Source organism: Chiloscyllium punctatum, chromosome 9, assembly GCF_047496795.1.
Source record: "Chiloscyllium punctatum isolate Juve2018m chromosome 9, sChiPun1.3, whole genome shotgun sequence".
Lineage (NCBI taxonomy): Eukaryota > Metazoa > Chordata > Chondrichthyes > Orectolobiformes > Hemiscylliidae > Chiloscyllium > Chiloscyllium punctatum.
Window position 1 is genome coordinate 36,750,044 of NC_092747.1, and position 14,133 is coordinate 36,764,176.

Genomic DNA, 14,133 nt, shown 5'->3' on the forward strand with positions numbered 1-14,133 from the left:
ATTAGAAATGGCCAGAAGTAAAGACTGGATAGATTGTACAATAGACAGTCTGTCAACACCTGGCCTCAGTTCAAAAGACAGCATCAGGCAAAACTGTTAAGATAACTTTTAACATTTATGGATCAAAGTTTGCTTAAGAAAAGTTCATAGATATATTTGCCATCATTCATGTGGGAATAGATGTCCATGGCATTGAATATTGCTGGGAGAGAAAGTGACCATAAGATAGCCGAGCAGAATTAGACCATTTGGCCCATCACCTGATCATGGCTGACCTGTTTCTAAACCCCATTCTCCTCCCTTCTCGCTATAATCCTCGATCCCCTTACCAATCAAGAACCTATCTACCTCTGTCTTAAATACACTCAATGACTTGGCCTCCACAATCTGCTGCAGCAATGAGATCCACAGATTCACCACCTTATGACTGAAGAAATTCCTTGCCATCTCAGTTCTAAAGGGTTGTCCTTTCACTGTCAGGGCGAGCACTTGGGTCCTAGTCTCTCCTACTAGTGGAAACCTCTTCTCCACTCATCCTAGGCCTCTCAGTATTCTATAAGTTTCAATCAGATTCTCCCTCATCCATCTAAACTCCCTTGTGGGTAGATCCAGAGTCCTCAACTGCTCCTAATGTGACAAGCCCTTCATTCCTAGGATCATTTTTGTGAATCTCCTCTGGATTCCCTCCAAAGCCAGCACATCCTTCCTTAGATAAGCTGCCTAAAACTACGCTCAAAATTCCAAATACTGTCTGAGCAGAACCTTATACAGCCTCAGCAGTTTCTGTTTTTTTGTTTCCTTGCAAAATGAATGCTAACATTGCATTTGCCCTCCTCACTGAACAGAGTCATAGTTACTCCCGCTGTTTACCCACGCTTCATTGAATTCTTCACTTTGACAGCACTGGGCAGAAATCACATTGCGGATTAGTGGTGCTGGAAGAGCACAGTAGTTCAGGCAGCATCCAAGTAGCTTCGAAATCGACGTTTCGGGCAAAAGCCCTTCATCAGGATTGTGTCTACACCGACCTGAGGCCTTCGCGATGCTTTGTTTTAATTAAACAGAATTAAAGGAATTCTAAACTAGGATTTCCAAGTCCCTTTGAGCTTCATATTTCTGAAGCTATTTCCCATTTAGAAAATAATCTATGCTCCTTTTCCTCCTACCAATGTGTATTACCTCATACTTTCCAACACTGTATTCCATCTACCACTTTTTTGCCCATTCTCCTAGTCTGTCCAAGTCCTTCTGCAGTCTCCTTGCTTCCTCAACACCACCTTCCCTCCACCTATCTTTGTGCCATCTGCAAACTTAACAATGCATTCAGTTCCTTTGTCCGGATCATGAATGTATCGTATGAATAATTGTGGTCCCAACACAGACCCCTGCAGAACTCAAGACAGATCATTCTGGAATAACGTGTGTTTCAGTAACACGAATTGGCTATAATGTGATTGACGAACTGGGGATGCTGCTTGGATAACACAAACTTTCTACTGAATAGGTATAGTGATTTTCTATAGCAATCTTCTACAGTGCGAGTTTCTAGTTTTCCATAGCTTGAGATTGCAGAGGAACATAACTGTTGCGTTAATAGCAGAATGACCTGTAGTCACTGGCTGCCATCCTGAAAAAGACCCCATTACTGTTATTCTCTGCCTTCTGCCAGTCTCAGTGCCATCCCCTACTGGCTCCTCTTTCCCCTTATGTCCCAAATTTTGAAGTGTTGCTGGGACAAATGCGAGGATTCCAATTTGAAATGCTCACAACAACTTATATTACAGGAGGAAATAGGTGTTGATAGTTTGGCAAATTCACTTTTGCTCAGGCATTGCCCTGGAGAAAGGAACAGGGACCCAGAGATTCTCCAAGCTGCTTTGAGAAGTATAAATAAGCCACGTTACAAGCTCAACTGAGTACATTAAATTAGTTGTTAGTGTTATTAATAGCACAGTCAGAATTGTTCAGCAGAATGAACATACAAATTTGGAGAAATCCATCGGTGTTTTGCATTCAACATTTCAATCTACGCCCAATAACTCAGATTCTTGTTAGGTAAGTATAATTTAAAATGTAAGTAAAATATTACATATTGTAGAAATCTGAAATCAAAATAGGAAGTGCTAGAGAAACATAGTAGATCTGGCAGCATCTACGCAGAGATAAACCAAGTTAATATTTCAGTTCCAATAGGATTTCTCTATGGCCCATTTGCAAGTTTCCATGATGGAGCAACAATGATCTGATCAGGATCACCACTGTGCCAGAGGTTAACCTGGATGCATTTTATTTGTGTCAAGTTTGCAGGGTCAACAAATGGCTATTAACAAGATTTCTCAATAGACCAAACTTATAGCACATGAAACTATATGAATCTCAACATGTATATATTTTCTCCTTTGACCTTTCTTGGGATGTGGTTGTCACTGTCAAAGGCAGCACCTTTCCTCCACACCTGATTACCCTTGATTTGAGTGACCACACAGTCCTTAAGGAAATGAATTCCCATCATGACACTAAAGATGCTCTCTATTTTGTTGTGCGGTACTACCTTCATACCAAATATGATAGATTTTGAAAAGTTCTAGTAACTTAAGACTGGGCATCCATGTGACAAATACAATTTGCAACCTCTTGGCTCAGCACTCCACCATGACCATCAGGTCAGGAGATTAACCTTCATTCAAGTGAAAAGTGCATTACAATATACAAAAAGTAGTGTCAGGCATACCAAAAAATGAATTGTCAACAAATGATAGACAGGGTGAAATGATTCCACAACCAATGGTCAGATCTAAGGTCTGCTGTCTTGCCACATACTGTTGTGACAGTTGTCATGGACAATAAAACAATTATTTGAGGAGAAGACTCCTGCACCTGCAATGTGGAAAATTGCTAAATCCTATACACAAAAAGCAGGACAAATCTAATCTGGCAAACTACTTCCTCATCAGTCTATTCTCGATTATCAATAAAATAATGAAAGGGGCCATCAACATTGTTATCAAGCAACACCCTTTTAGCAATAACATGCCGCTGATGTTCAGTTTGGGCTTTGCCAGGGCCACTCAACTCCTCACCTTGGTCTAAAACCTGGACAAAAGAGGTTAATTCTAGTGGTGAGTAGACAGTGACAGCTTGTGTCATCAAGGCTGCATTTGACTAAAAATGGCAGCTCTTTCAAAATTAGCATAAATGGGAATCAGAGGAAACACTTCTGCTGGTTTGAGTCATACAGAGTCATAACCAAGGGCATGAGACATGAGATGCAGAAATGCATCAATGAAATCTATCAAGGAATCTAGTCTGAAGAAAATAACAGAAGTGCTCTTGTAGTCCTATGTGAACACTGAGATTAAGGACATCATTCAGTGCAGGTTTGCAATGAATACAAAATTAAGCAAGCCAAAGAACTGCTTATGAAATATGAAATCCCTTTAGGATAAAGCCTGGAGTAGAGTTCTCACTTTTGCAGGAATTGATTGTCTTGTCACCATTGGCTACTATTCTGACTACTCAGAGTTAGACCAGTTCACAACAATAACTATTAGTGAGATTGTGGAATGCCTAAAAAAGGTACTTCAGTCATTATAGCCTTTCAGACATAGTGATGTATGATAATTGCCCATAATTTATGAGTGAAGAACGCATGCCTTTCATAAATGATTTGGTCATTCAATACCATACATCACCTACAAACTACCACTAATGGAAAGGCAGAGGTGGTAATGAAGATTGCCAAAGGCATCATAAAGGGTCTTTGAAGAAGGAGGCCATCTGGGTTGTTCGGTATTGGAATTGGTCCTCCTGGGAGCAGATGCAGCAGAGGCGAAGGAATTGGGAATATGGAATGGTGTTTTTACAGGGGACAATTTCCCTTCAGACGTGATTGACAATGCTCTCCACCACATCTCCTCCACTTCCCGCTCCTCCGCCCTTGAACCCCGCCCCTCCTATCGCCACCAGGACAGAACACCACTGGTCCACACCTCCCACCCCACCAACTTCCAGATACATCGTATCATCCTTCACCATTTCCGCCACCTCTGAACAGACCCCACCACCAGGGATATATTTCCCTCCCCTCCCCTATTAGCATTCCGAAAAGACCATTCCCTCCGCGACTCCCTTGTCAGGTCCACAAACACTACCAACCCAACCTCCACTCCCGGCACCTTCCCCTGCAACCGCAAGAAATGCAAAACTTGCACCCACACCTTCCCCTCTCACTTCCCTCCAAGGCCCCAAGGGATCCTTCCATATCTGTCACAAATTCACCTGCACCTCCACACACATCATTTACTGCATCCGCTGCATCCGATGTAGCCTCCTCTACATTGGGGAGACAGGCTGCCTACTTGCGGAACGGTTCAGAGAACACCTCTGGGACACCCGCACCAACCAACCCAAGCGCCCGTGGCTCAACACTTTAACTCCCCCTCCCACTCCGCCAAGGACACGCAGGTCCTTGGCCTACTCCATCGCCAGACCATGGCAACACGATGCCTGGAGGAAGAGCGCCTCATCTTCCACTTAGGAACCCTCCAACCACAAGGGATGAATGCAGATTTCTCCAGCTTCCTCATTTCCCCTCCCCCTACCTTTTCCCAGTCCCAACCCTCAGACTCAGCACCGCCTTTTTGACCTGCAATCTTCTTCCCGACCTCTCCGCCCCCACTCCCTCTCCGGCCTATCACCCTCACCTTAACCTCCTTCCACCTATCACATTCCCAACGCCCCTCCCCCAAGTCCCTCCTCCCTACCTTTTATCTTAGCCTGCTTGGCACACCCTCCTCATTCCTGAAGAAGGGCTTATGCCCGAAATGTCGATTCTCCTGTTCCTTGGATGCTGCCTGACCTGCTGCGCTTTTCCAGCAACACATAGACCTGTACAAACCTTGAATGAATAAATATACCTTCTGAAGGCATGGAAAGTATTTCAATACAAAGACTAATATCACGCTACATTCAAGCTTATTCTTCAATCGTGAAAAAAGCAAGCGAAGCCAGAGCTACTAATAAACATAAGTAACAAAGTCAAAATGAAACCGAAATACAAATCTCACTTTGATAAAATTGCCAAGCCATTGCCAGGGTTGAACGAGGAGGAGCCAGTCAAAGTGCAAACATTGAATGTTCCCAACAAGAGTCAGCCCATGTGGCAATTTGAAACCTGTGTTGAACAGTTGTCACTTTGATCATATGCAGTGAATATGAATGACTAGATATGTCATTACAACCAAAATTCACTTTATGCATGCTCGTAACTGCTTTGAAGTTCCATGCATGACAATCGATTGAAGCATTTACTTCCAGTTCCAGAAGTCACTGCCACGCATGGGCCTTGCTAACCTACGCAGCTGGTAAGAAAAGTAGAGGGAATGCTGGTTGCAACCACAGATATTTATATACAACTCGAAGAACTGTGCCTTCACTTCAGGCAATTGACAAGAAAGATGTGATCTCATCATCTGTGCAGATTACAGAATGACCAATCACCATTACAACAACACTGGCTACAAGAACAACACTTCCTGGAAAATAGCATCATCACTGGAATGAATAGATATCAGACGACTAACAAACAACAGTGCATACAATTAAGAGGTTGACAAAAATAAAATTGAGCGAAAGTGGGGACTGCAGATGCTGGTTGAGAATATGGTACCAGAAAAGCGCAGCAAGTAGGCAGTATCCGAGGTGCAGGAGAAACGTTTCGGGCAAAAGCCGAAATGAAGCTGTACAGAGTGAACGCAATTCTGTTAATGAGTAATCTTTTTCATTGTTGATCATAATTATTGGATAACAAAGGTAAATTGTAACTGTAAATGGTGGTGCATGCCTTTAATGCTTGTTTCTTATGAAAATGGAAATATTTAAAGAATACTTAGTGTGCTGCCTGGCTTGCTGAGTTATGTCACATCTATCTCTGCCATCAGTACCTTTGTGTGCAGTATGTGTCTATCTTTAAACACATCAAAACAGTAGATTTCCAGAGGAAAACCTATGAATATATGAATTAGGAGTAACAGGGTGCCACTCGGTCCTTGCTCTACCATGCAATAACAACATGGCTGACCTGATTTTAACCTCAACTCTTCATTCCTGCCTAACTCAACAACCTTCCAACCCTTTGCTTGTCAAGGATCTACCTACCGTTGTCTTTCAAAATATTCAAACATTCTGCCTCTATTGCTTTTTGAGGAAGTGAGTTCCAATGATTCATGACCCTTGACTAAAAATCTTCCTCCTTATCTGTGTCTTAAATGGGTGACCTTTCATTTTTAAGCAGTGACCTATAGTTCCATATTTTCCCACCACAGGAAACATTCTTTCTATATAAATCCTGTCACGTCGCCACACAATTTTTCAATCAAAACACCTCTTAGTCATACAAAATCAAATGGATACAAGCCTAGCCTATCCAGCCTCTCCTTATAAGGCAACTCACCTAATAGGTATCAGTCAATTTCTGACTCATACATGGTGCATGCTAATTGTCAGCTTTCATTAACATATCTTCACTTCATGTGCAGAAACAGTGAATTATGGCTGCGTTACAGAAATTCGTGCACATCCAGGCATGCAGGTCAGTGTGCTGACCAGGGTTTGATACTGCATCTCACAGAAGGAGGTGGTTGGAGTGTGTCTTGGAGCAGCATAAGCCATAAACTTTCTAAGATTAAGAGAAGCCTTCAGCTCCTCCAGACCCCATACATAAAAATAAGGAGGCCATATTTTTCAAGAAATACTGCTTTGCTCTTAAGTGCTCTTAACAGTTATTGTATTTCTAAGCCTTTGAGGTCAACTGAAAATTCATTGATATTAGACCTCAGTTCAAAACTGTTTTGAATTTCTTCCATTTAATACCTCCACATAAAGATTAAAAACACATTACTTATAATGTGTCATTTGCAAAACTTTTTGTGGGTTCAACAGCTGGATGTACAAACTATTGAGACATAATAGTTCGGCATGGTGGGCAGTATGGTGGCTCAGTGGTTAGCACTGCTGCCTCACAGCACCAGGGACCTAGGTTTCATTCCGCCTTCAGGTGGAGTTCGTACATTCTTCCAGTGTCTGCATGGGTTTCCTCCCACAGTCCAAAGGTGTGCAAGTTAGGTGGATTGACCATTCTAAATTGTCCACTATGGTAATTTAGCACATTTAGGGATGTGCAGACTAGGTCTGGGTGGGATGCTGTTTGGAGATGCTGGTTGATGTAGACTTGATGGGCAGAGTAGCCTACTTCCATACTGCAGGAATTCTGTGATTAATTTTACTTCTCAAAAACCAGTGTTTGGGTCAGGGGAGATGCTACAAACCTTACCAAATGTGCCTCCAATCTAGCTACTTTGAGAGTTTACAAGGTTAGGACAAGGGGTGGCATGCACCTCTGAGAGGCAGATTAGCCATTTAAGTATCTTAAAGAGGCTGATCACTTCTTATTAAACCTACTTTGATAATTTAACAGTGGTTGGATGGAAATTTCTAGGTTTAAGGGAACCTAACAAGTGAAGAGAGGTGGAGGACAGCCTTAGGACAAGCTGAGTGCTTTCCTCCACAATCTCCAGGGAATTGGACATCCTCATGTTCCCAGTTGTTCCAGTAGGGTCTGTGGAGCGCTCTCCTCCAACCAACTGGTAGCCAAGGCTGTCAAAACTGTCTTCTGTTCAGGTGTAATATTAAAATGATGCCATAATGGAGTCAAATCTCTGCATTATGCAACAAAACCCAAAGTTCATGGACTCCACACAGAAACTCTTTTGCCTACAGAACCTGCTCATCAAGAAACAGCCCATTCACTTAGTGATTAAATGTTTGAAAAATACAGCAAGAATACTATTAAAAACATTTCACGAGTGGCTAATTTTTACTGGATTTATATTGCATAAACAATAAACACTGCATTAAAGTTGCAGATGCTGGAAATCAGAAACAAAAACAGAAATTACTGGGAAACTCATGAGATCTGTCAGCATCAGTGGAAAGAAAGCAGAGTTATTGTTTCGGGTCCAAAGCACCTGAAGAAGGGCCTCTGCACCCAAAACATTAACTCTGATTTTTCTACACAGATGTTGCCAGACCAGTTGAGTTTTCCCAATAAAAGCTGTATATTTTCTCTTGTACTTATTATTCACCAGAAGAGAAAAATAAACCATAAATGAATAATTAGAGAATACCTGAAAACATAGGAAGTGTAAGCTCAGGATACATCCTTGCTAATTCATTTGACAGTTGAGACAATGATACGGAATATAGGTGAGGTAATGGTCCATGCGTTCCAAACAGAATACTATCAGGTTTTTGTTCAGCCACCTTTTTGGAATACAGGAATAGTTTTGCTTCCAAGATCTGAGAACAAAAATAGATAATGAAATCAGCTGTTATAATGAACTCCAACAGGATGCACATAACAATAAATAGATTAATGAGAGTTCTGGATTCATCGTACAGTATTTCGATCATCTGTCAATCCTCGATGGTAAGTGCCACGTTGGGGGTTGAAGATCAGGCTTTAGGATGGGAGTGGCTAAATTAGAATCGAAACAGGGTCCGTGAATGCTACTGCACAATTAACAATAGCTCATTATTTCTGCTGCAGGCTGCACAACAACTTTCCGCTGCACGTGAATTTGCATGAATGCTGTATGAAACCAGCAGTGTGTGCAATGTTGAGTGGCTATCTGCATCAGTGGAGGGCTCAGGTTCATGAAAAGATAGTTTTACTTAAAGCTAGCTTGCATTAGTTAAATTGGAAGCACATTCTGGTTGAAGAAGATTGCAAATACTTGAGGGAACCTGTGTTAGAACAGTGAATTATGGCACACAAGGAGAGGTGAGCGTGTGAAGGGGAGCATGTTGTAAGCTTTTCTAACATTACAACCAGGTAAGGAGGTGCTACCTGGGAAATGTGCCACAGTGGTCCCATATTCTGCTTGTGTGGGATTAGGACCAGGGCATTACCACTTGCTGGAAAAGTAAGAAACAGAAAAGCAGGAAGACAGAGAATAACAAAATAAATTGTTGTTCAGATACTGACTTGGCATTACTATGAAGTTTGCCTGAGAGGGAAATTCTGTATGTGGTGAAACACAAACCACAATAAGGCCTGAAGCCACTAAAGGGAACAATGGCATAGTATGGATAATTGCTCACTGGAGAAAACAAAAACAGAAGGTGCTGGAGAAACTCAGCAGGTCTCTCATCATCTGCAGAGACAGAAACAGAGTTAACATTTTGAGCCAAGTGACCCTTCATTTCTCCAGCACTTCTGTTTTTGTTTTCAAATTCCAGATTGTTTTGTTTTATTTCAGTTCACTGGAGGAATAGGTTGCATGGGTCATTTTGCTGTTGAGGCCTCAAATGATCTCTTGAATGGATTGTGTAGAGCCTAAAGACCACGTTTTCCAGCTTAGCAGTGGTGGAAAATTAGATTAGTGCACTTACAGACACAAGCATTGGAGTAGAATTGGACAGACATGCTTCAGTTACTGCTGCAACACAAGCAGAAGCCACCAAACATCTGGTGCTGTTCTGAAAACCCAGACTGAAGTCATCATGCAAGCTGAACATGATGCCAAGGGAGCCATGGAATGTGACAGTCATTAGCAAGTCTAGCATTTACTGTTTATTCCTAATTGCCATTAGGAAGGTTATGGCAAGCCACACTGCAATGCACTTGGGTTGCAGTACGCCATGTATCCTAACACATCTGCTGAGTGCTGCAGGGCTCCTTCTTAACATACCAAGCATTGGAAGTACAGTTTCAGCATATCAATTGTCTACTCTATCATATTTCATTTTTATAGTGGCATGACTTTTGTGGCACACAGTCTGACCCAGTACACAGTGGGCCCATGAGGAAACTTGTCAAAAGATAGTCACCTGGTGGCCACACTCTGGATGGGAGACAGAAGATCTGGTAAAAGTTTGAGGAGCAGAGTTGGGAGCATTCAATCAAGAAAGGCTCAGTTACAGCCATTTTCTAAGCCTCTCATGTTTTGCTGGTAGCAGACTGGTCACCCGCCATATATGGAGGCAATCAGTTGTTATGGAGACAGTTAACCAGCAGCTTTACCAGGAGATCATCTGAACTGAAGATTCTGTTCTCCAAGGAAGCAACCCTTTTGTACAAAACCTCCTCCTGCCAGGCAGCACCAGACACCACCAAAGGAAGGGTTGCTGGGATCTGCCTACCTATTTCTGGTATAAAACACATTATAAATCCACTGCAATTATGCTATTGAGTTAACTGAATGGGATGGCAACATGGACAGCCAGCCTGCCATCCTAACAAGGGTGGCAGGCCCAAAGGCAGCCAGGTAAGAGGGGTGCTGCCTGGGAAATGTGCCACAGTGGTCCCATATTCTGCTTGTGTGGGATGGGGACCCACCCTTGGTACTAACAACAGGGCATTACCCCTTGTTGGTAAAGTTTTGGTCCTTGTTTAAGTATTCATAGTTAGACTCCACTAGATTTCACATGGGTTATTTTGTACCTGTAACAGCTGCATTGATATTTCGTAAATATCTCTATCTGTATCAGAAGCTTTAAAGAGCACCAGGTTCAACAGTGTCACAATATCACATGGATAGTTCCTAAGAAGAAAAATAAAAATATTTCACTACTCATTGTAAGGATACTTGCTGATATTTGAACATACTCTCAAGTCTGAAAAATCCACTGGTTCCCCCTTATCCACTCTACTAGTTACATCCTCACAGATTTGTGAAATACCTGAAGAATCCTATATGATTCAATGAGATCACCTCTCATGCTTCTAAATTCCAGTGAGTAGAGTCCCAACTGTTTAACTTTTGCTTATAAGGCATCCCTCCATACCAGGAACCATCCTGGTGAACCTGTTCTAAACTGCCTCTAATGAAATAATGTTTTTTCTAAAATAAAGGGACTAGAAGCGCATACAGTACTCCAGATGTGGTCTCACCAGCACCTTGCACAGATGATGACTTCCCTACTCATATACTCCAACCAACTTGAAATAAGGGCCAACATTCAATCTGCACTACTAAACTGGTACTGGATTGGATGATCAGTGTGATCATACTGAATAGTGGACCAAACTTGAAGAGCCAAATTGCCTACTCTTGCTCATATATTCTATGTTTTTGTGTTAAAAAAATTATAATTACAAGAACTGATTGCTTGGATTGTACATACTGAAGAGTACCTAGCCATCTGAAGTTGATTACCTGCTTCCACATACAGTAGCAATGGCTTTGAAACACCCTGATGCCAACTGGTGAGATCCTGTATAGCAACGATCTACAGCCCAATTAAAAAGGTTTACTTGGTCTGGATTTAGCTCCAGCAGTAATATCACAACTTCACAGCCGAGCTGGTGGACCTGTAATATCAAAAGAAGATTTAGAAATGTCAATGTGGCCAAAAGTTACACATCTTATTCATTATTGTGTAAATGACTAAACTGCTTATATCAAGTTCTTTTTGCTAATCTGAATCATTCAGCATCTTCATAGAATAAGGGGCTTAGGAATTTGATACATATATAGTGTTTGTATGATATAATGGCATGGTGTAACTTTCAGGTTTATATTCATATAAATAAATAACGCTTTATAAACCAGTCGATTACGCAGATGTCTCAATGTTTCCTTTCTAAAACATATATGCTATGCAATTTCTCCATGTGAGCAATTTATTATTTAAATTAAACATCAATGAATTCCAGGTAAATTTGAAAAGTTGCATTAAAATTACCTTTTAAAGGTAAAACATTTCGGATTTTTCTTTTGCAACTTTCAATATATATGTGACAAATACTTCAATTACATTCACAGATGATATTTCATAATAAACTACCTATTATCATGAAGCTTTCACTGCTAACAATGGATTTAAAGGGCTAAAATGAATAGTTTTGGTGGGAGGGGGCCTGTCCACCAGCTGGGAAGCTGAAGCAACTCTATCACGGCTATTTTCGGAAGCCCTGAAAAAAATTCAATGATATTTAGGCAGATAATAACCAGTCATCAAGGATTCCTTGCCTTTAAAGGTGAAGATCTTACCTCTAAGATCTACGAATCAATCAGGAGGAGGAATGGCCACTGCTGGTACTGCAGCAGGCCCAGAACTACAAGTGCTGAATGAATGTTTGGAATGAAGTAATGCAGGATTTGGCTTGCCTAAACAGACCCTGGTGAATGGAAGCAGATGTTGGTGAGGTCAGGGAAGAGGCGCCTCAGTTGGTGACCCCTTTAAATGGGCCACATCCGGCTGATCTCTCTGGGAGTCTACCAGGTATAGACGTGCCCTCTATGTGGCATTGAACAGTCATTTAAGGCTTCAAGTGGCATCAACAGGAAGGTAACCTTAATCTTTCCTATACTGAATTAATTAGTAGGGAATTGGGCAGGCAATGGGCACTCTATTCCCTGCTTTTCCTCCTGATTCTATGATTCTGCACCAATTCATCGCCGCGCCACCCCCTACACCCCTCCCCCCCACTCCACATTAATCATTTCCTAATCACTCCCATAGATGGGGGTGAGTGAGTTAATACCAATTCAAAATCTTAATCTTAACAGGCCTATTTAAATAGGTATATTTTACCACTAAATGTACAATTGGATATATCTCCCCACAGTGCAATAGTCCCATGTCTTGTTAGGATTCAATTTGCTGCTTCAATATTATTATACAATATCACTCGCAAATTTACATCCAAAACCCACAGAAATACTCTATAGAAAAAGTGATTAAATTTATTTGACACTCTCATAAAATATTTGACAAAATATTTTCTATATTCAGCTTTGGAATTCTGTGTAAACTATTCAAAAACTCACATTTGTCAATTTTCAGCAATTACATGGGAAACATAAGACTTAGAAGCAGTGACAGGCCATTCTGCCCAGAAAACTTGCTGCATTATTTAATAGGCTCAGAGCTGACCTGGTTGCAGTTTCTTCCTGATTTATCCGTCTGCACCCCATAACCCTTCAATTCCTTGACAATCGAATGATTGATCCAAAGTCTTGACATATGACGTTTTAAGGTTCTGAGATGCATTTCTTGGAATCAGGTTAATTACTGTGCCAACGTCACAAGAAGATTAAATGTGTGGAGTATATATTAGTAAATGTGCTTGTTGGCATTCAACTATTTTCAATATAGGGTGTTAACGTCTCTTGTGCATCACTAAATATTGAAGCAGACCGTGGAGAAATAATGACTATCCAAAGTGTGAAGGATGTTAAATGGTGAAACCATTAGTGCTAAGAAGTTACCTCAATTTCCTTACCCGCAGATCATGGCATGCCAAAATATTATCCAGCCATTTATAAAGGTAGCCATCAGGAGAGAGACCTACATTATCAAATACTGGGCCACAACACAGTACAGCTGACATTGCCTAAGAAATGTGAGGAAAAAGCAAGAAAAAAATTAATCAAATAAGTTAAGCTCAACTACAAGTTACTTATCAAAAGAAGTTTAAGCTTTATGTTAACAATTAGATCTTAGAAATTTTTCGGGTTCTGTTGGCCTCTTGTTTTAACTCCAGTGGAAGGCATAAAATATTCCCAGAAAAATAAAAACAAGGAAATTATATTTCAGAGGCACATAGCCTCAGTCAGACAGAATGTGGAGAATGAGTTGGTACAATTTTAAAGTTAAAGATTTGCCTTTTGGGAGTGAAATTAAGGAGAATATTTTGACTCACAGTGAAATGGTAAAATTAAACTCTGTTCACACAAAATGATGTCATGCAACTGTCAAGACCGAGATTGATATATTTAATTTTGGGTAAGCACAAAGAAATGAAGTTGAAGTAAATCAGTCAGCATTAATCATATTGAGCACCAAGTGTTAATGAGGCTGTGAAGACTGTACACATTTCATTCATAGATACACAGAGGTTTGAAAGGAGTTGTGGTGCAGTGTGGTCACTTTTTCAGGATTTTCAGTATTTTTGTTTAGTCTTCTTAAATATTGGAAAATCCAGAAATCCCAGTCAGGACTTGTTATATAACTAGGTAAGGACTCCATTTATTCAATTTTGTACCAGCTGATTGAGCTTTCAGCATATCTTACACTGTTCTGGTACTGGATGCATACCTGTTTGGTAGTGTGACTTTGGAAATGTCC

General features: G+C 41.0%; 1 protein-coding gene across 6 annotated transcripts in view; it reads right to left on the bottom strand.

Moving 5' to 3' along the window:
* LOC140481292 (protein furry homolog) overlaps positions 1–14,133 on the bottom strand; it is a 412,478-nt gene that overhangs the window by 130,480 nt on the left and 267,865 nt on the right. For all 6 annotated transcript variants that reach the window (XM_072577249.1, XM_072577246.1, XM_072577244.1 and 3 more), the window contains exons 28-31: positions 13,289–13,399; positions 11,217–11,371; positions 10,502–10,601; positions 8,184–8,355 (exon numbers count right to left, since the gene is read on the bottom strand). In XM_072577249.1, the coding sequence (XP_072433350.1) occupies positions 8,184–8,355; positions 10,502–10,601; positions 11,217–11,371; positions 13,289–13,399 (538 nt within the window). The remainder of the gene's footprint in view (positions 1–8,183; positions 8,356–10,501; positions 10,602–11,216; positions 11,372–13,288; positions 13,400–14,133) is intronic.